Here is a 24,818-nt window from a genome sequence, read left to right on the forward strand (position 1 = left end):
TGGGTCCCATATGGCACGATAGAATCCTCTTCTGCTGGATATTTACAGGCGCAGGAAAATCCGAGTTCACGGATCTTGAAATGTTCTCTTGGAATGATGATGGTAGAGTCGGAGCTGTGGGAATAGGATGGGAAGGCTCTGGCATTAATCCTGCATTATTCTATCCACTGAGAGGGTTCTGTCGTTAAAGCACATCATGAGGCTGGGAACATGCAGTGCACCCCCTACACCACCTCCTGGAAAGCTCTCATAATCACTGCCTCCATTCTCCTCTCTGTATCCCCAGGGCTCCCTTACAGCTTAATAATGCGAATATTCCCAGAGCTCCAGTGTGTGCAACCTCGCTCCATCCATACCTTCACTCTCCACCACCCCCTCCCTCTCTGCCTCTCCAGCTCTGTCTCCCGCTTTCCCTACTTTATCCCCTGTTTTTCTCTCATTCTTCTCTTGTTCTCCATCCTCCTTCATCCTTTCACTATTTTCTCAAAGTTTCATATTTCTTCTTACACCACTTCAGCATTCAGTCTTTCACATTTTCCTTAATTTCTATTGCTATCTTCATTTTTACGTTCCTCTCCTCCTTCTCAACCTCGGAATCTCCATTGTTTCCCATCCTTCTTTCCCAAACTTTCCTTTTCTCTTAGTCTCACCTATCTTTTGTACTCCCTTTCTCCATAAATTATTATTCTCTCCTTCATTCACTTTTCTAATCCTTTAGCTTTCTGTCCATTCTGTTCTCTCTTTCATCCTTCACTTTCCCTTCATTCTCCTTACCCATGCCCTTTCTTACACATCCTGCCTCACCATTCTCTCTCCATATTTCTCCCTTCTCTCTTTCCCTTCTACATAACCTCCATTCCTTCAGCTCTTTTTTCATACCCTCTTCCTCCCTCCATTTTCTTCCCTTCATCACTTTCTACTAACCGTTTAATATTCTCGCTTTCATTCTCTCATTTCCCACACTAGTTTTTTCTCCTTCTTTATTTTTTCCTTTCTTTCGTACTTCGTCTCTACTTTATGCTCTCCCTTCCTCTCTGTCCCTTCCCTTTTTCCCTCTATACATTTCTTTCTTCATTCTTCCTTTTTATTTATCTTTCCCCTTCCTCTCTCCATTCCTCCCTTTCCTTTGCTCTCTTGCCACTTTGCTTGCTTTCTCTCTCTTCCTCACTCTAGTTAACTTTATCTCACATTGTTTTCCTTTCTCCTTTTCATCCACTATCCCTACTTCCTTTTCTTTCTCTTTCCCAATCATCTCTCCATCTTTCCTCCCTTCTCTCTCCCTTACTCCCTCTATCATCTCTCTTGCTTTCCTCCTTCCCCTTCTTACTCTCTATCATCTCTCCACTCCATCTTTCCTCCCTCCCTTCTTTTCTCTTTCCCTTACTCCCTATATTCTCCATCTTTCCACGCTGCCTTCTCTCTTACACCCTAATATATCTCCTCATTCCCTACTTCTCTCTCCCATACTATCATCTGTTCATTTTTCCTCCTCCCTTTCCCTTACCCCCTATCATCTCTCCAGCTTTCCTCACTCCCTTATTCTCCCTTTCCCTTACTTCCTATCATCTCTCCAACTTCTCTCCATGATTCTTCTCTCTCTCCCATACTACAGGTGTTTCTCACTAAATTAGAATATCATCAAAAAGTTAATTTATTTCAGTTCTTCAATACAAAAAGTGAAACATATATTATATAGAGTCATTACAAACAGTGATCTATTTCAAGTGTTTATTTCTGTTAATGTGGATGATTATGGCTTACAGCCAATGAAAACACAAAAGTCATTATCTCAGTAAATTAAAATAATTAACAAAAAATCCCTGAAAAGGCTTCCTAAGCGTTTAAAAAGGCCCCTTATCTGTTTCAGTAGGCTCCACGATCATGGGGAAGCCTGCTGACTTGACAGATGTCCAGAAGGCAGTCATTGACACACTCCACAAGGTCCCAAAGTTCCAATTTTCATTTGAAAATCAAGGTCCCAGAGACTGGAGGAAGAGTGGAGAGGCCACAATCCAAGCTGCTTGAGGTCTAGTGTGAAGTTTCCACAATCAGTGATGGTTTGGGGAGCCACTTCATCTGCTGGTGTAGGTCCACTGTGTTTTATCAAGACCAAAGTCAGCGCAGCCGTCTACCAGGACATTTTAGAGCACTTCATGCTTCCCTCTGCCGACAAGCTTTTTGGAGATGGAAATGTCATTCTCCAGCAGGACTTGGCCTCTGTCCACACTGCCAAAAGTACCAATACCTGGTTTACAAACAACAGTATCACTGTGCTTGATAGGCAGCAAACTCGCCTGACCTTAACCCCATAGAGAATCTATTATAGAGAATCTATGGGGTATTGTCAAGAGGAAGATGAGAGACACCAGACCCAACAATGCAGACGAGCTGAAGGCTGCTATCAAAGCAACCTGGGCTTCCATAACACCTCAGCATTGCCACAGGCTGATCGCCTCCATGCCACATTGCCGCATTGATGCAGTAATTGATGCAAAAGGAGCCCCGACCAAGTATTGAGGGCGTTTACTGAACATACATTTCAGTAGGCCAACATTTCGGATTTTAAAAACATTTTTCAAGCTGGTATTATAAAGTATTCTAATTTACTGAGATAATGACTTTTTCATTGGCTGTAAGCCATAATCATCAACATTAACAGAAATAAACACTTGAAATAGATCACTCTGTTTGTAATGACTCCATATAATATATGAATTTCACTTTTTGTATTGAAGAACTGAAATAAATTAACTTTTTGATGATATTCTAATTTAGTGAGATGCACCTGTATCATCTCTTCATTTTCATCCCTCTCTTCTCTCTCGTTTACTCCCTATAATGTCTCCATCTTTCCCCCTCCCTTCTATTACTCCCCATCATCTCTTCATCTTTCTTCCCTTCTCTCTCCCTTACTCCATATCATCTCTCCATCTTATCTCCCTTCGCTCTCTCCCTTACTATCTCTTCATCTTTCGACCCTCTCTTCTTTCTAATTTATTCTCCATCTTTCCTCTCTTCCTTACTGTAGCATCGGAGTCTCTGCCCCGTACTAGGCAGAGACGCCGTCCCTCTCACCTCCCCGCTCCTGGCGCGGCATCCTCCAGAGCTTCTCTCCCCGCTGCTTCCGGCACGCGCTCCTTCCCCGGCAGTGTGCTTAGGGCGCGCGCGCTCCCCCTCTCTTAAAGGGACCGCGCGCGCCGTCCTAAGGAGTCCCCGGCCAATTGCCGGAGGACCTCCCATATTTAAGGCACCTCCTCCAAAATGGAGGTGCCCGAGCAATGTTGTTGCAAAGCCTTCACTCTGCTTCAGCCCTCAGGTCCCGTTACCAGTTACCAGCCAGTCACCTGCCAGATTCCTGCCTGTTACCTGCCAGTTACCTGCCTGATTCCTGCTTGATACCTGCCTGATATCCGTTTACCTGCTTGCAAGCCTGCGGCCCGACGGTCTGCTTTCCTACACCTGTCAGTCTGTCTATGGACCAGCCTGCTCGCTCACCTGGGAGCGCTCATCTGCTACCTGCCTGCTACCCTACCTGGAGGCTCCGCCGTCACTTGCCGTGACCACCTGCCTGTCCAGAGACTCTCACCTGGGAGCGCTCATCTGCTACCTGTCTGCTAGCCTACCTGGAGGCTCTGCCGTCACTTGCCGTGACCACCTGCCTGTCCAGAGACTCTTGCCTGCTCACCTGGGAGCGCTCACCTGCTACCTGTCTGCTAGCCTACCTGGAGGCTCTGCCGTCACTTGCCGTGACCACCTGCCCGTCCAGAGACTCTCGCCCGCTCACCTGGGAGCGCTCACCAGCCACCTGCCTGCTGTCCTTCTACCCAGAGACTGTCCCTGTCACTTGCCGTGAGTACCCGTCCTTTTACCCAGAGACTGTCCCTGTCACTTGCCGTGAGTACCCGTCCTTTTACCCAGAGACTGTCCCTGTCACTTGCCGTGACTACCTGCCCCTCTACCCAGAGACTGTCCCTGTCACTTGCCGTGACTACCTGCCCGTCTTCCCTGGGAGCCACCCGCTTCCTTACATGGACTGCCCCCTTGTATAGTTGCACAGAGGTTCCACCTCCCAAACCCGTTACAGTTTGCTCGGGCCATGGAACCCGGTGGCCCCCAGATCTCCGATCTGCACCTGGAAGTCTTACGTCAGAAAACTCAGCAGGAGGTGGTACTGTCCTATCTACGGTCCGTTAACTCTCGTCTAGGCGCATTGTGTGACTTGTCTATGTCTACCTCTGGTCCAGCCGTGCCCATTCCTGCGGTACCGCAATCCAGTCCCTTCATGGTATCCGACTATGGACCTCGGCTTCTGGCACTTCCACGCTTTGCCGGCGAACCTACTTTAGCTCGGGGTTTCATAAACCAGTGCACCCTGCACTTTGAGCTATTGGCATACCAGTTCATCTCCGACCGAGCCAAGGTGGCCTTCATCATGTCCCATCTTACTGGGGAGGCACTGGCATGGCTAAATCCCCTGTGGGAGAGAGGGGATCCCCTGGTGTCCGACCTGCCGTCTTTCCTCGCTGCTTTCCGGAAAGTCTTCGACGAACCTGGACGGAAAACCTCTTCTGCCTCCTCACTGCTACGTCTCCGCCAAGGGAGTCTCACCGTGGGCCAATATGCCATACGGTTCCGCACCCTCGCTTCTGAGCTTGCCTGGGAAAATGAGGCTCTGGTGTCCGTCTTCTGGGAGGGTCTTTCCGGTCGGATTAAGGACGAGTTAGCTGGTCGGGACATTCCTACCACTCTGGATGACCTGGTGTCACTAGCTACCCGGATTGGCATCCGGTTCCAAGAACGTGCCAAAGAGACTACCTGGGAGAAAGACTTTTCATGCTCTGCTCCTACTTCCCTGAGACCTGCCTCTCAATCAGTCACTCCGCGGGCGCCCTCGCCTGAACCTATGCAGATCGACCAGACCAAGATGGTCAAATCTCGCCAAGAATCTCGCCGAGCCGAGGGAAGCTGTTTCTATTGTGGCAGTATGGAGCACTTCATCCGTTCCTGCCCGGAGAAGCCAGGAAACGCCAGTGTCTAGGACCGCTCGGAGAGGTCGTCCTAGACAAAAGTAAGCCCTCTCCGTCTCTGAATTTACCGGTCTCTATTGCTTGGGGAGAAAACCGTCACTTTGAACTTGCCCACCTGGATTCTGGAGCTGCTGGAAACCTCATCTCCCAGTCTCTGGTAGAGAGATACCGTATTCCCACCAAGTCCCTGGCTGAACCATTATCAGTCGCCTCCGTGGATGGAAGACTTCTCTCGGAGACCATCCTGCTCGTCACTGAACCCATAACCCTGCAGGTGGGAATGCTGCACTCTGAGGAAATCTCATTCCATGTGTTGTCCGGACTTTCTCACGCCCTGTTGCTAGGTCTACCTTGGCTCCAGACACACGAACCCGTATTGAACTGGCGATCCGGTGAAGTACTCCGATGGGGTCCAGACTGCCATAGGACCTGCCTGGTTCCGGTCCGCCCAGTTCGCCCTCCGCCTACTCCAGCTAATTTACCAGGTCTCCCAGCTCCTTACTGGCCCTATGCGGACGTCTTCGGTAAGAAGGAAGCAGAGACGTTGCCACCCCATAGGCCATATGACTGCCCGATCGACCTGGTACCTGGCACCACTCCTCCCCGTGGGCGTATCTACCCGTTGTCTGCAGCCGAGACCCGGGCCATGTCTGAGTACATTGAAGAGAATCTGGCTAGGGGATTTATCCGGAAATCTACCTCCCCGGCTGGAGCCGGATTCTTCTTTGTCAAAAAGAAAGACGGCTCGCTACGCCCCTGTATTGACTATAGAGGACTCAATCAGATCACGGTTAAAAATAAATACCCCCTTCCGCTCATCTCTGAGTTATTTGATCGTCTTAAAGGCGCCAGGATCTTCTCCAAGCTGGATCTACGTGGAGCTTATAACCTGGTCCGTATCCGTCAGGGAGACGAGTGGAAAACAGCATTTAATACCCGGGACGGACACTATGAGTACCGTGTGATGCCCTTCGGTCTCTGCAATGCTCCCGCCGTCTTCCAAGAACTGGTCAACGACATCTTCCGTGACCTTCTTTACTCCTGCGTGGTGGTATACCTGGACGACATCTTGGTCTTCTCTCCGGATCTTCCCACACACCGGAGGGATGTTCGTCAGGTCCTGCTTAGGCTCAGGCAGAACCACCTCTATGCTAAATACGAGAAGTGCCTTTTTGAGCAGACCTCTCTTCCTTTCTTGGGCTATGTTATCTCCCAGGCAGGCTTGCGAATGGATCCCGAGAAGCTCTCTGCTGTCCTAAAGTGGCCCCGTCCGGAGGGCTTGAAGGCGATACAGCGATTCCTGGGCTTCGCTAATTACTATCGTCTCTTCATTCCTCACTTCTCGTCACGGACTGCGCCCATATCTGCGCTCACCCGTAAGGGAGCAAATCCCAAGGTATGGTCATCCGAAGCTGAGGAGGCCTTCCTTTCCCTGAAACAAGCCTTCTCCTCTGCCCCTGTGCTGCACCGTCCGGACTGCAACAAACAGTTCTACCTGGAGGTTGACGCCTCCTCCTCTGGAGCCGGAGCGGTGCTCACCCAGAAGTCCTCCTCCGGGAGAATGGTAACCTGCGGCTTTTTCTCTAAAATCTTCTCCTCCTCTGAGCGCAATTACTCCATAGGAGACCGAGAACTGCTTGCCGTTAAATTGGCGCTGGAGGAGTGGCGTTACCTGCTTGAAGGGGCTCTATACCCGGTGATCATCTATACGGATCACAAGAACCTGGCATATCTCCAAAATGCCCAGAGACTTAATCCACGTCAAGCCCGGTGGTCTTTGTTCTTTGCCCGCTTCGATTTCATCCTTCATTTCCGCCCGGCGGACAAAAATGTCAAAGCTGATGCCTTGTCCCGATCCTTCCTGTCCTCCGACCAAGAGGAGGACCCTATGCACATTATCGACCCCTCCAAGGTGATGAATGTGGCCCCCTTGGATTTGACTCGTCTTCCACCCGGCAAGACGTTCGTGGCGCCTCCAGACCGTGAGAGGGTTCTTCGCTGGGGTCATTCTTCTAAACTAGCTGGCCATGCCGGCCAAAAGAAGACCTTCCTACTCATTTCCCGGCATTACTGGTGGTCTACCCTGCGTAAGGATGTGGTAGACTTCGTCTCTGCCTGTTCATCTTGTGGCCGCAACAAAATTCCCAGACACTTACCAGCTGGTCATCTCTTGCCGCTTCCCATACCTGTTGCCCCGTGGCAACACATCGCTATGGACTTCATTACCGATCTTCCTGTCTCTGCCGGGTGTACTGTCATTTGGGTGGTCGCGGACCGCTTCTCTAAAATGGCCCACTTCATTCCCCTGCCTGGTCTTCCGTTTGCACCTGAGCTGGCTAAGGACTTTATTCGCCATATCTTCCGTCTCCATGGCCTACCCCTCCACATCGTGTCGGATCGAGGGGTTCAGTTTACCTCACGCTTCTGGAGAGCCACATGTAAACTGCTGGACGTCACCCTGGACTTCTCCTCCGCTTACCACCCTCAGTCCAATGGTCAAGTGGAGCGGGTCAATCAGATCCTTACCAGCTATCTCCGGCACTTTGTTAATGCCCACCATTCTGATTGGGTGGACCTCCTTCCTTGGGCCGAGTTCTCTTATAATAACCACGAGAGCGAATCCTCTTCCAAGTCCCCGTTCTTTATTGTCTATGGCCAGCACCTCCGGATTCCGCTCCCTGTCTCCGTTTCTGTGGACAACCCTGCTGCGGAGTCTCTTGTCAGCGAATTTTCTACTATTTGGGAGAGTACCAGGTCCGCTCTTCTTCTGTCCTCTGAGCGGATGAAGAGATATGCTGATAAGAGACGTCTGGATCCGCCTCAATTCCGTCCGGGAGACAAGGTTTGGCTCTCGTCCAAACATGTGCGACTCAAAGTACCCTCCTTCAAGTTGGGCCCTCGATTCATCGGTCCCTTCGAAGTCCTCAGGCAAATTAACCCTGTGGCCTACAAATTAAAACTCCCGGCCACCCTACGGATTCCCAACTCCTTCCACGTATCTCTCCTGAAACCCATTGTCTTTAACTCTTTTTCCAATAATCCAGGTGCCCCTCCTGCTCCGGTTTTCGTTGATGACGTCTTTGAGGTAGAGAGTATTCTGGCCTCCAAGAGGGTAAGAGGAAAGACCTTTTTTCTGGTAGATTGGAAGGGGTTTGGTCCTGAGCAGAGAACTTGGGAACCCAGGGAGAACATCAACGCCCCGCTTCTCCTTGAAAAATTCCTTTCTGGCCAAAAAAAGAGGGGGCCTAAAGGGGGGGGTACTGTAGCATCGGCGTCTCTGCCCCGTACTAGGCAGAGACGCCGTCCCTCTCACCTCCCCGCTCCTGGCGCGGCGTCCTCCAGCGCTTCTCTCCCCGCTGCTTCCGGCACGCGCTCCTTCCCCGGCAGTGTGCTTAGGGCGCGCGCGCGCTCCCCCTCTCTTAAAGGGACCGCGCGCGCCGTCCTAAGGAGTCCCCGGCCAATTGCCGGAGGACCTCCCATATTTAAGGCACCTCCTCCAAAATGGAGGTGCCCGAGCAATGTTGTTGCAAAGCCTTCACTCTGCTTCAGCCCTCAGGTCCCGTTACCAGTTACCAGCCAGTCACCTGCCAGATTCCTGCCAGTTACCTGCCTGATTCCTGCTTGATACCTGCCTGATATCCGTTTACCTGCTTGCAAGCCTGCGGCCCGACGGTCTGCTTTCCTACACCTGTCAGTCTGTCTATGGACCAGCCTGCTCGCTCACCTGGGAGCGCTCATCTGCTACCTGCCTGCTAGCCTACCTGGAGGCTCCGCCGTCACTTGCCGTGACCACCTGCCTGTCCAGAGACTCTCACCTGGGAGCGCTCATCTGCTACCTGTCTGCTAGCCTACCTGGAGGCTCTGCCGTCACTTGCCGTGACCACCTGCCTGTCCAGAGACTCTTGCCTGCTCACCTGGGAGCGCTCACCTGCTACCTGTCTGCTAGCCTACCTGGAGGCTCTGCCGTCACTTGCCATGACCACCTGCCCGTCCAGAGACTCTCGCCCGCTCACCTGGGAGCGCTCACCAGCCACCTGCCTGCTGTCCTTCTACCCAGAGACTGTCCCTGTCACTTGCCGTGAGTACCCGTCCTTTTACCCAGAGACTGTCCCTGTCACTTGCCGTGAGTACCCGTCCTTTTACCCAGAGACTGTCCCTGTCACTTGCCGTGACTACCTGCCCCTCTACCCAGAGACTGTCCCTGTCACTTGCCGTGACTACCTGCCCGTCTTACCTGGCAGCCACCCGCTTCCTTACATGGACTGCCCCCTTGTATACTTGCACAGAGGTTCCACCTCCCAGACCCGTTACACTTACTCCCTATCACCTCTCCATATTTCCACCTTTTTCCTTCCCTTACTATCTATCACCTCTCCATCTCTTCTATCTTCTTTACTCTGCATCATCTCGTCATATTCCCTCTCTCCCTATCATCTCTCAATCTTTCCCCTCTCCCTTACTCTATATAATTTTTCCATCTTTGCTCTCTCCCTTTCTCTCTATCTCTACATATTTCCTCTCTTCTTCCCTCTCTCTTACTTCCCATCATCTCACCATCTTTCCTCCCTCCCTTCTTTTCTCTCCCTTTTTCCTTATCATCTCTCCATCTGTCCTCTCCCTTACTCCCAATCACCTCTTGATCTTTCCTTCCTTCTTCCCTCACTCCCTATCCTCTCTCCATCTTTCCTCTCTTTTACTCACTATCATCTCTCCATCTTTCCTCCCTCCATTCTTTTCTCTCCCTTACTCCCTATCATCTCTTGATCTTTCCTTCTCCCCTCTCATCTCTCCTCACTCTCTACTTTCATCTCTTACTCCCTATCATGTCTTCATCTTTCCTCCCTTCTTTTCTCTCCCTTACTCATTATCATCTCTTGATCTTTCCTTGCTTCTTCCCTCTCTCCCTATCATCTCTCCATCTTTCCTCACTCTTTTCTTTCCCTTACTCTCTATCATCTCACCATTTTTCCTCACTCTTCTTTCCTTTCTCTTAATCCCTAACATCTCTTGATCTGTCCTCCTTTTCTTCTTCCCTCTCCCTTACTCCCTATTATGTCTTCATCTTTCCTCCTTCTTCTTTACTCCCTAACATCTCTTCATCTTTCCTCCATTCCTTCTTCCAGCTACCTATCATCTCTTCATCTTTCCTCCTTCTCTTCTTTCCTCCCTATCATCTCTTCTCTCCCTTACTCCCTATCATCTTTCCTCCCTTCCTTCTTCCCTCTCTCCCTATCATCTCTTAATCTTTTATCCGTCCCTTCGTTTCCTCTCCCTTACTCCCTATCATCTTTATCTTTGCTGCCTTTCTTCATTCCTCTTCCTCATTTCCTATCATTTCTTTGTCTTTCCGCCCTTCCTTCTTCCCTCTCTTCCATACGCTCTATCATCTCTCCATATTTCCTTCTCTATCTCTCCAGTTTCCTTTTTTCTTTCATACCTCTGCTGATTACTGCCCCCTTATGATGGAGTAGATACTGAGTTTCTATAAGATTATAATGAGATGCATTTAGCAGACATGCTCCCTGTGTGTTTTCTATCTTGAGTACAGCAGTCGCTTATCTGTCTGGCGCTCAGCACGTGATCAGTGGTAGCAGCTGATCTGCTAGACATTGCCATTTACTCCTCTTACCTCATGTAGACTGGTAAAAGAAAATATCTGTTCAATCTCCCAAATCTGAGCTGCACAATCCAGGACTCCCCAAAATCCAACCTAACACTCACTACAGACTCAGCTGAAAGGTTAACAAAATCGGTGTGCTCCTTTCCTGAAATATTCTGTGCTGCTGGGGTCCCTATCTTTTCACTACGTAACTAACAGTCTGTGACCTTCTAGAGGACGAGCGCACAACTCCTCTGAAGTACTCTGTGCTGCTGGTTGTAGGAGTAAGAAGAAACAGTGCTGGACATATCTGGGGGGGACACAAACTTGGGAGGAGAGGTGATGGGAAGTTCAATATAAATCATCTGACTCATGTTCAGAATAAAAACCTGAAAATAAATCCCAGAAATAGAGCGTTCCTGGATAATCACATCCAGAGCGCTCTGCAAGATACTGTCCAAAGACAAGTCCTGGAAAATCCAAAAATCTGTTCTCAGACCCCAGATCAGGTCACAGTCAAAACACAGAAGTCAATGTAGCACATGAGGGGGATGTCTATAGTAATGTGATGTCTCTATAGACTATGTGAGCGGTCTCCCAAGTAAACTGCGGTCTCTATAGATGTACATGAGTTGTCTCTTCAGTAATCTGTGGTTTCTACAGATGTAACAAATGGTTTCAGTACAGAAACAAAGAAACAACCAGATAACATCAGTTAGACAGGCAATTAGCATTTGGGGAGGCAAGGAGAACACGCCACCTACAGGCAGGCAGCTGCACAGCACTAGTAACATTTCCCTGTGTGGTTTCCTTTAAGAGCCCTGACATGTCAGATGTGTGCACTGGCCATATCACACAATCCTGCATTTCTCACAGGCACTGGCTCTCATGTGTAAGTGGTTTCTTTCAGCATGGCCGCCTCCCTTCCTAGTAGTCAGCAAAACAGGGCACTTAACATGGTACGCAGTATTAACCCTCTCGCCCACTGCAAAAAGATCCATGTCTATCAAGTACAAAGTGTTGGTAATGCCCTTGTGCTGCCACACAGCTCTTAAAAAGTAATCCTGGAGGTCGTCTGTGGTACTGCAGTTGTAGAAATAAAAGGATAATGGAGGCCATAGATGTTGTCACCTCCCCTCCCCCACACATCATGATAAATAATGGAGATTCTAATGGTATAGAAACATAGTGGCATTGCTTTACACTGCAGGACAACAACAATTTCTATAAGGAAGGCAAACTGATTGACCCCATTTCAGCTCTGAGGGCTGATTATTAACAGATGAACACTATGTTAATCCCTAAGACCCTGACACCCCCGATAAACGGAGCACATAATGGGAGATACTCTAAGAGGATGTGCAACTTATGGTCTCCCACTTCAGCATTATAAACACATGTACACTGACACTGTAGGAAATGTGAAAAGAAGCTATCACAGTACCCCTTCTGTCCTGTATACTGGGTGCAATTCCCAGTGGTTGCATTGTTCTGTATATATACACTGCACTGTACCACTTCTCCTGTCCTGTATACTGGGTGTAATTCTCAGTATCTGTATTATTCTATATATATACACTGCACTGTACCACTTCTCCTGTCCTGTATACTGGGTGTAATTCTGAGTATCTGAATTATTCTGTATATACTCTGCACAGCACCACTTCTCCTGTCCTGTATACTGGGTGTAATTCTCAGTTTCAGTATTATTCTGTATATACACACTGCACAGTACCACTTCTCCTGTCCTGTACACTGGGTGTAATTCTCAGTATCAGTATTATTCTGTATATATACACTGCACAGTACCACTTCTCCTGTCCTGTACACTGGGTGTAATTCTCAGTATCAGTATTATTCTGTATATACACACTGCACAGTACCACTTCTCCTGTCCTGTATACTGGGTGTAATTCTCAGTATCTGTATTATTCTGTATATACACTGCGCAGTACCACTTCTCCTGTCCTGTATACTGGGTGTAATTCTCAGTATCTGTATTATTCTGTATATATACACTGCACTGTACCACTTCTCCTGTCCTGTATACTGGATGTAATTCTCAGTATCTGTATTATTCTATATATACACTGCACAGTACCACTTCTCCTGTCCTGTATACTGGGTGTAATTCTCAGTATCTGTATTATTCTGTATATATACACTGCACAGTACCACTTCTCCTGCCCTGTATACTGGGTGTAATCCTCAGTATCTGTATTATTCTGTATATACTCTGCACAGTACCACTTCTCCTGTTCTGTATACTGGGTGTAATTCTCAGTATCTGTATTATTCTGTATATATACACTGCACAGTACCACTTCTCCTGTCCTGTACACTGGGTGTAATTCTCAGTATCATTCTGTATATACACACTGCACAGTACCACTTCTCCTGTCCTGTATACTGGGTGTAATTCTCAGTATCTGTATTATTCTGTATATACACTACGCAGTACCACTTCTCCTGTCCTGTATACTGGGTGTAATTCTCAGTATCTGTATTATTCTGTATATATACACTGCACTGTACCACTTCTCCTGTCCTGTATACTGGATGTAATTCTCAGTATCTGTATTATTCTATATATACACTGCACAGTACCACTTCTCCTGTCCTGTATACTGGGCGTAATTCTCAGTATCAGTATTATTCTGTATATATACACACTGCACAGTACCACTTCTCCTGTCCTGTATACTGGGTGTAATTCTCAGTATCAGTATTATTCTGTATATACACACTGCACAGTACCACTTCTCCTGTCCTGTATACTGGGTGTAATTCTCAGTATCTGTATTATTCTGTATATATACACTGCACAGTACCACTTCTCCTGTCCTGTACACTGGGTGTAATTCTCAGTATCAGTATTATTCTGTATATATACACTGCACTGTACCACTTCTCCTGTCCTGTATACTGGATGTAATTCTCAGTATCTGTATTATTCTATATATACACTGCACAGTACCACTTCTCCTGTCCTGTATACTGGGTGTAATTCTCAGTATCTGTATTATTCTGTATATATACACTGCACAGTACCACTGCTCCTGTCCTGTATACTGGGTGTAATTCTCAGTACCTGTATTATTCTATATATACACTGCACAGTACCACTTCCTCTGTCCTGTATACTGGATGTAATTCTCGGTATCTGTATTATTCTATATATACACTGCACAGTACCACTTCTCCTGTCCTGTATACTGGGTGCAATTCCCAGTGGTTGCATTGTTCTGTATATATACACTGCACTGTATCACTTCTCCTGTCCTGTATACTGGGTGTAATTCTCAGTATCTGTATTATTCTGTATATATACACTGCACTTTACCACTTCTCCTGTCCTGTATACTGGGTGTAATTCTCAGTATCGGTATTATTCTGTATATACACTGCACAGTACCACTTCTCCTGTCCTGTATACTGGGTGTAATTCTCAGTACCTGTATTATTCTATATATATACACTTCACAGTACCACTTCTCCTGTCCTGTATACTGGGTGTAATTCTCGGTATCTGTATTATTCTGTATATATAAACTGCACAGTACCACTTCTCCTGTCCTGTATACTGGGTGTAATTCTCAGTATCTGTATTATTCTATATATACACTGCACAGTACCACTTCTCCTGTCCAGTATACTGGGTGTAATTCTCAGTACCTGTATTATTCTATATATATATATACACTTCACAGTACCACTTATCCTGTCCTGTATACTGGGTGTAATTCTCAGTGTCTGTATTATTCTGTATATATACACTGCACTGTACAACTTTTCCTGTCCGGTATACTAGGTGTAATTTGAAGTATCTGTATAACGCTACGGTCGCTACTTGGTCAGTATTTTACATTAGTATTTGTAAGCCAAAACCAGGTGAGGAACAATCAGAGAAAAAGTGCAATAGAAACAAGTCACCAATTCTGCATTTATCACCCACTCCTGGTTTTGGCTTACAAATACTGATGTGAAATACTGACCAAATACTGATAGTGTGACCATTGACTTATTCTGTATATCTACCCATTGCACAGTACCACTTCTCCTGTCCTGTATACTGGGTGTAATTATCAGTATCTGTATTATTCTGTATATATACACTGCACAGTACCACTTCTCCTATCCTGTATACTGGGTGTAATTCTCAGTATCTGTATTATTCTGTATATACACTGCACAGTACCACTTCTCCTGTTCTGTATACTGGGTGTAATTCTCAGTATCTGTATTATTCTGTATATATACACTGCACAGTACCACTTCTCCTGTCCTGTACACTGGGTGTAATTCTCAGTATCAGTATTATTCTGTATATACACACTGCACAGTACCACTTCTCCTGTCCTGTATACTGGGTGTAATTCTCAGTATCTGTATTATTCTGTATATACACTACGCAGTACCACTTCTCCTGTCCTGTATACTGGGTGTAATTCTCAGTATCTGTATTATTCTATATATACACTGCACAGTACCACTTCTCCTGTCCTGTATACTGGGTGTAATTCTCAGTATCTGTATTATTCTGTATATATACACTGCACAGTACCACTTTTCCTGTCCTGTACACTGGGTGTAATTCTCAGTATCAGTATTATTCTGTATATATACACACTGCACAGTACCACTTCTTCTGTCCTGTATACTGGGTGTAATTCTCAGTATCAGTATTATTCTGTATATACACACTGCACAGTACCACTTCTCCTGTCCTGTATACTGGGTGTAATTCTCAGTATCTGTATTATTCTGTATATACACTGCGCAGTACCACTTCTCCTGTCCTGTATACTGGGTGTAATTCTCAGTATCTGTATTATTCTGTATATATACACTGCACTGTACCACTTCTCCTGTCCTGTATACTGGATGTAATTCTCAGTATCTGTATTATTCTATATATACACTGCACAGTACCACTTCTCCTGTCCTGTATACTGGGTGTAATTCTCAGTATCTGTATTATTCTGTATATATACACTGCACAGTACCACTGCTCCTGTCCTGTATACTGGGTGTAATTCTCAGTACCTGTATTATTCTATATATACACTGCACAGTACCACTTCCTCTGTCCTGTATACTGGATGTAATTCTCGGTATCTGTATTATTCTATATATACACTGCACAGTACCACTTCTCCTGTCCTGTATACTGGGTGCAATTCCCAGTGGTTGCATTGTTCTGTATATATACACTGCACTGTATCACTTCTCCTGTCCTGTATACTGGGTGTAATTCTCAGTATCTGTATTATTCTGTATATATACACTGCACTTTACCACTTCTCCTGTCCTGTATACTGGGTGTAATTCTCAGTATCGGTATTATTCTGTATATACACTGCACAGTACCACTTCTCCTGTCCTGTATACTGGGTGTAATTCTCAGTACCTGTATTATTCTATATATATACACTTCACAGTACCACTTCTCCTGTCCTGTATACTGGGTGTAATTCTCGGTATCTGTATTATTCTGTATATATAAACTGCACAGTACCACTTCTCCTGTCCTGTATACTGGGTGTAATTCTCGGTATCTGTATTATTCTGTATATATAAACTGCACAGTACCACTTCTCCTGTCCTGTATACTGGGTGTAATTCTCAGTACCTGTATTATTCTATATATATATATATATACACTTCACAGTACCACTTATCCTGTCCTGTATACTGGGTGTAATTCTCAGTGTCTGTATTATTCTGTATATATACACTGCACAGTACAACTTTTCCTGTCCGGTATACTAGGTGTAATTTGAAGTATCTGTATAACGCTACGGTCGCTACTTGGTCAGTATTTTACATTAGTATTTGTAAGCCAAAACCAGGTGAGGAACAATCAGAGAAAAAGTGCAATAGAAACAAGTCACCAATTCTGCATTTATCACCCACTCCTGGTTTTGGCTTACAAATACTGATGTGAAATACTGACCAAATACTGATAGTGTGACCATTGACTTATTCTGTATATCTACCCATTGCACAGTACCACTTCTCCTGTCCTGTATACTGGGTGTAATTATCAGTATCTGTATTATTCTGTATATATACACTGCACAGTACCACTTCTCCTATCCTGTATACTGGGTGTAATTCTCAGTATCTGTATTATTCTGTATATACACTGCACAGTACCACTTCTCCTGTCCTGTATAGTGGGTGTAATTCTCAGTATCTGTATTATTCTGTATATATACACTGCACAGTAACACTTCTCCTATCCTGTATACTGGGTGTAATTCTCAGTATCTGTATTATTCTGTATATACACTGCACAGTACCACTTCTCCTATCCTGTATAGTAGGTGTAATTCTCAGTATCTGTATTATGCCACATTCACACGCTCAGTATTTGACCTCAGTATTTGTGAGACAAAATCAGGAGTGGAAGAGTATCATAGAAACACGTGCACTACTTCTGCATTTTTCATCCACTCCTGGTTTTGGCCTACAAATGGTGATGTAAAATACTGACCAAATACTGAACATGTTAACGTAGCCTTATTCTGTATATATACACTGCACAGTACCACTTCTCCTGTCCTGTATATATACACTGCACAGTACCACTTCTCCTGTCCTGTACACTGGGTGTAATTCTCAGTATCTGTATTATTCTGTATATATACACTGCACAGTACCACTTCTCCTGTCCTGTACACTGGGTGTAATTCTCAGTATCTGTATTATTCTGTATACATACACTGCATAGTACCACTTCTCCTGTCCTGTATACTGGGTGTAATTCTCAGTACCTGTATTATTCTGTATATATACACTGTACAGTACCACTTCTCCTGTCCAGTATAATGGGTGTAATTCTCAGTATCTCTATTATTCTGTATATATACACCGTACAGTACCACTTCTCCTGTCCTGTATACTGGGTGTAATTCTCAGTATCTGTATTATTCTGTATATACACCGTACAGTACCACTTCTCCTGTCCTGTATACTGGGTGTAATTCTCAGTATCTGTATTATTCTGTATATACACCGTACAGTACCACTTCTCCTGTCCTGTATACTGGGTGTAATTCTCAGTATCTGTATTATTCTGTATATATACACTGCACAGTACCACTTCTCTTATCCTGTATACTGGGTGTAATTCTCAGTATCTGTATTATTCTGTATATATACACTGCACAGTACCACTTCTCCTGTCCTGTATACTGGGTGTAATTCTCAGTATCTATATTATTCTGCATATATATACTGCACAGTACCACTTCTCCTATCCTGTATACTGGATGTAATTCTCAGTATCTGTATTATTCTGTATATATACACTGCACAGTACCACGTCTCCTGTCCTGTATACTGGGTGTAATTCTCAGTACCTGTATTATTCTGTATATATACACTGCACAGTACCACTTCTCCTGTCCTGTATATATACACTGCACAGCACCACTTCTCCCGTCCTGTATACTGGGTGTAATCCTCAGTACCTGTATTATTCTGTATATATACACTGCACAGTACCACTTCTCCTGTCCTGTATATATACACTGCACAGCACCACTACTCCTGTCCTGTATACTGGGTGTAATTCTCAGTATCTGTATTAGGCTATGGCCCTACTAGAAGTATTTGGTCAGTATTTTTCCGCAGTATTTGTAAGCCAAAACCAGGTGAGAAACAATCAAAGAAAAGATATAATAGAAACAAGTGCACCAATTCGTCATTTTTGACCCACTCCTGGTTTTGAATTACTGAGGAAAAATACTGACCAAATACTGATAGCTCTTTGCAGCTCAAGAACTCCTAAAAATGCTAAACTGCACCTGTTTTGGGGGTAGAAATGGGCCTTCTTGCCTCTTGGGCCCCAGCGCAGCCACACAGGTTGCACTAATGATATGTCTGTCCCTGCACTGCACAACACCACTTCTCCTGTCCTGTATACTGGGTGTAATCCTCAGTATCTGTATTATTCTGTATATATACTCTGCACAACACCACTTCTCCTGTCCTGTATACTGGGTGTAATTCTCAGTATCTGTATTATTCTGTATATATACAGTGCACAGTATCACTTCTCCTGCCCTGTATACTGGGTGTAATTCTCAGTACCTGTATTATTCTGTATATACACTGCACAGTACCACTTCTCTTGATCCGTATACAAGCTGTATTCACTGTGTTTTATAGCTGGTGTTACATAGGACTGCAGGTGACAGCTACTACATTAGCTGTATTCAGAGTTATCACTGTGTTGACTGTGCTGTTGCATAGGACTGCTGGCCACATCTACATTAGCTATACAGAGAGTTATCAGTGTTATATGTGGGGTTACATAGGACTGCAGGTGATACCTACATTTTCGGTAGTCAGAGTTATCACCGTGTTTTCTGCGGTGTTACATAGGACTGCAGGTGACATCTACTACATTATCTGAACTCAGAGAGTTATCACTTTGTTATCTGTGGTGTTACATAGGACTGACTGCAGGTAACATCTACAACATTAGCTATACACAGAGAGTTATCACTGTTATCTGTGGTGTTACATAGGACAGCAGGTGACATCTGTACATTATCTGTACTAAGGCACTACATGAACAGGTAAGTGACACGTTCAGCTCTGCTACATCCATACCCTGCAGTACAGCGTGGCTCTACCGTACGTTGCTGCATTGCTCGTTACAGAGTACAATGACGGTGTCGCACTAGTACACTGATCACATTACGGACATACTGAATTATGGTCGTGGTTATTTGCGGTGCCGTACGGAAAGAGTTACAAAATGGTGCTTAATTTTTTTCTATATTTGCGAACACAATGGCGCAATGCGTGATAAAAGTAACTTGGCCACTGAACAACATATTTGCGCATAGGTTTTGCAAAATTTTTTCAGTTGCAACACACAGTATTTCCGTTATTCTTTGCGGTTTATTTCCGGAACGGTAAACGTTTTAGTCGCCTCGATCAACTCGTAAAGTGCTATTTCCTCATGTCTGCGCTCGCTGAGAGGTACCTTACACTACGGCTCAGCTATTTCGTTTGTGACCGCAGTCCGGTAAAAGTTCTGACTGGTTCCGATGGCGACTGCGAACATTTATCCCCTTGGAGGGCTCTGCATTGAAATGTGTGCGGAATGTGAAATGTGAGTGCGGTGCCGGGGTTCCCCTTAGGATGTGCGGCACTCACCTCACTCATGGTGACGCTCTTCTCTGTGCTGTAGACTCTGGTCGCTCAGTCTGTGGGATACACTCCGTCTCACGAGCACGCATATATATACTATGTATATAAATATATATATCCCTCTGGTGCCTGCGCTCCGGCAGCTGAGTGACAGCTGTTGGCAGCCAATAGGAATCTCCTCAGTCATTTGCTGCATTTCCAAAAAAGGGCGCTGAGTGGCTGCAGCACGGTGAATGAACGGTGCCCGGCGGAGGCAGCCTTAACCCCCACACTACCGGAGAAGGCATCCCTGAGGAGAAGTCGCTTTCCTGTGGAGAGGGTCAGGGGGTAGAGCTGCTACGGCCAAGTTGGGGTTAATGCTGAGGTCTGGCAGGGATGAAGGTGACAGAACCCCAAGAGCTGACAATCGACAATGTGAGAAGAGATGGCAGAGGGGAAGGGGTTAACGCCTGGGCTCCAGCGATGAGGATGATGAGGAGGGAGCGGATTATAACAGCTGGAGGGGCAGATGCTGGGACTGGCACGCCGCCATCTTCCACTCTCTCCCGGGAAGGGGAAGGGGGCTGCCAGGCGGAGGATCTGACACAGATTAAAGGGACGGGCGCTCGGCGGTATCGCCTGTCTGTCTCCTGTCAGGTCTAATTGTGCTGATCGCCAAGTGCCTGGCAAGGAAAGGGTGGAAGATCAGATTGTAATAACATTAAAACATCTGCACTACAAATATAAATGTAACTGCCTCCAACATTATTATACATCGCTGCACATTATTATACATCACCCACATTATAATACATCACTTCACATTATTATAAATCACCCATATTATTATACATCACCTCACATTATTATAAATCACCTCACATTATTATACATCACCTCACATTATTATACATCACCTCACACTATTATACATCACCTCACATTATTATACATCACCTCACATTATTATACATCACCAACATTATTATACATCCCCGACATTATTATACATTACCTCACATTATTATACATCATTTCACATTATTATACATCACCTCACATTATTATACATCACCCACATTATTATACATCACCTCACATTATTATAAATCACCCACATTATTATACATCACCTCACATTACTATACATCACCTCACATTATTATATATCACCTCACATTATTATACATCATTTCACATTATTATACATCACTTCACAATATTATACATCACCTCACATTATTATACATCACCTCACATTATTATACATCACCCACATTATTATACATCACCTCACATTATTATACATCACCCACATTATTATACATCACCGACATTATTATACATCACCTCACATTATTATACATCACTTCACATTATTATACATCACCTCACATTATTATACATCATTTCACATTATTATACATCACCTCACATTATTATACATCACCTCACATTATTATACATCACCCACATTATTATACATCACCTCATATTATTATACATCACCCACATTATAATACATCACCCACATTATTATACATCCCCGACATTATAATACATCACCTCACATTATTATACATCACTTCACATTATTATACATCACCTCATATTATTATACATCACCCACATTATTATACATCACCTCACATTATTATACATCACTCACATTATAATACATCACCTCACATTATAATACATCACCCACATTATTATACATCACCTCACATTATTATACATCACTCACATTATAATACATCACTTCACATTATTATACATCACCCACATTATTATACATCACCTCACATTATTATACATCACCCACATTATAATACATCACCCACATTATTATACATCCCCGACATTATAATACATCACCCACATTATTATACATCACTTCACATTATTATACATCACCCACATTATAATACATCACCTCACATTATAATACATCACCCACATTATTATACATCACTTCACATTATTATACATCACCTCACATTATAATACATCACCCACATTATTATACATCACCTCACATTATAATACATCACCCACATTATTATACATCACTTCACATTATTATGCATCACCCACATTATTATACATCACCTCACATTATTATACATCACCCACATTATTATACATCACCCACATTATTATACATCACCGACATTATTATACATCACCTCAAATTATTATACATTACCTCACATTATTATACATCACCGACATTATTATACATCACCCACATTATTATACATCACCTAACATTATTATACATCACCCACATTATTATACATCACCTCACATTATTATACATCACCCACATTATTATACATCATCCACATTATTATACATCACCTCAAATTATTATACATCACCCACATTATTATACATCACCTCACATTATTATACATAACCCACATTATTATACATTACCTCAAATTATTATACATCACCCACATTATTATATATCACCTCACATTATTATACATCACCCACATTATTATACATCACCCACATTATAATACATCACCTCACATTATTATACATCACACACATTATTATACATCACCTCACATTATTATACATCACCCACATTATAATACATCACCTCACATTATTATACATCACCTCAAATTATTATACATCACCTCACATTATTATACATCACCGACATTATTATACATCACCACAAATTATTATACATCACTTCACATTATTATACATCACCTCACATTATTATACATCGCCCACATTATTATACATCGCCCACATTATTATACATCACCTCACATTATTATACATCACCCACATTATTATACATCACCGACATTATTATACATCACCTCAAATTATTATACATTACCTCACATTATTATACATCACCGACATTATTATACATCACTCACATTATTATACATCACCTCACATTATTATACATCACCCACATTATTATACATCACCTCACATTATTATACATCACCCACATTATTATACATCACCTCACATTATTATACATCACCCACATTATTATACATCACCGACATTATTATACATCACCTCAAATTATTATACATTACCTCACATTATTATACATCACCGACATTATTATACATCACCTCACATTATTATACATCACCCACATTATTATACATCACCTCACATTATTATACATCACCCACATTATTATACATCACCTCAAATTATTATACATCACCCACATTATTATACATCACCTCACATTATTATACATAACCCACATTATTATACATTACCTCAAATTATTATACATCACCCACATTATTATATATCAACTCACATTATAATACATCACCTCACAATATTATACATCACCTCACATTATTATACATCACACACATTATTATACATCACCTCACATTATTATACATCACCCACATTATAATACATCACCTCACATTATTATACATCACCTCAAATTATTATACATCACCTCACATTATTATACATCACCCACATTATTATACATCACCGACATTATTATACATCACCACAAATTATTATACATCACCTCACATTATTATACATCACCTCAAATTATTATACATCACCTCACATTATTATACATCACCCACATTATTATACATCCCCGACATTATTATACATCACCACAAATTATTATACATCACCTCACATTATTATACATCACCTCACATTATTATACATCACCCACATTATTATACATCACCTCACCTTATTATACATCACCTACATTATTATATATCACCTCACATTATTATACATCACCCACATTATTATACATCCCCAACATTATAATACATCACCTCACATTATTGTACATCACCCACATTATTATACATCACCTCACATTATTCTACATCACCTCACATTATTATACATCACCTCACATTACTATATATCACCTCACATTATTATACATCACCTCACATTATTATACATCACCCACATTATTATACATCACCTCACATTATTATACATCACCTACATTATTATATATCACCTCACATTATTATATATCACCTCACATTATTATACATCACCTACATTATTATATATCACCTCACATTATTATATATCACCTCACATTATTATACATCACCCACATTATTATACATCACCCACATTATTATATATCACCTCACATTATTATATATCACCTCACATTATTATACATCACCCACATTATTATACATCACCTCACATTATTATACATCACCCACATTATTATACATCACCCACATTATTATATATCACCTCACATTATTATATATCACCTCACATTATTATATATCACCCACATTATTATACATCACCCACATTATTATATATCACCTTATTATACATCACCTCACATTATTATACATCACCTCACATTATTTACATCACCTCACATTATTTACATCACCTCACATTATTGTACATCACCCATATTATTGTACATCACCTCATATTATTATATATCACCCACATTATTATACATTACCTCACATTATTATATATCACCTCACATTATTATACATCACCTCACATTATTATACATTACCTCACATTATTATATATCACCTCACATTATTATACATCACCTCACATTATTATACATCACCTCACATTATTTTACATCACCTCACATTATTATACATCACCTACATTATTATATATCACCTCACAAAATTATACATCACCTCACATTATTATACATCACCTCACATTATTATACATTACCTCACATTATTGTACATCACCCACATTATTGTACATCACCTCACATTATTATATATCACCCACATTATTATACATCACCTCACTTTATTATATATCACCTCACATTATTATATATCACCTCACATTATTTTACATCACCTCACATTATTATACATCACCTACATTATTATATATCACCTCACATTATTATATATCACCTCACATTATTATACATTACCTCACATTATTTTACATCACCTCACATTATTATACATCACCTACATTATTATATATCACCTCACATTATTATATAT

The 24,818-nt window shown here is 43.1% G+C and overlaps 1 protein-coding gene across 1 annotated transcript in view; it reads right to left on the reverse strand.

Moving 5' to 3' along the window:
- PCP4L1 (Purkinje cell protein 4 like 1) overlaps positions 1-20,023 on the reverse strand; it is a 130,615-nt gene extending 110,592 nt beyond the window's left edge. The window contains exon 1 of the mRNA XM_073637615.1: positions 19,804-20,023. Within this exon, the coding sequence (XP_073493716.1) occupies positions 19,804-19,812 (9 nt within the window). The 5' untranslated portion in view covers positions 19,813-20,023. The remainder of the gene's footprint in view (positions 1-19,803) is intronic.
- Positions 20,024-24,818: the final 4,795 nt, after the last annotated feature.

This window comes from Phyllobates terribilis, unplaced genomic scaffold (assembly GCF_046119375.1).
Source record: "Phyllobates terribilis strain yellow unplaced genomic scaffold, ASM4611937v1 Scaffold_7__3_contigs__length_470593459, whole genome shotgun sequence".
In the NCBI taxonomy this organism is placed as follows: domain Eukaryota; kingdom Metazoa; phylum Chordata; class Amphibia; order Anura; family Dendrobatidae; genus Phyllobates; species Phyllobates terribilis.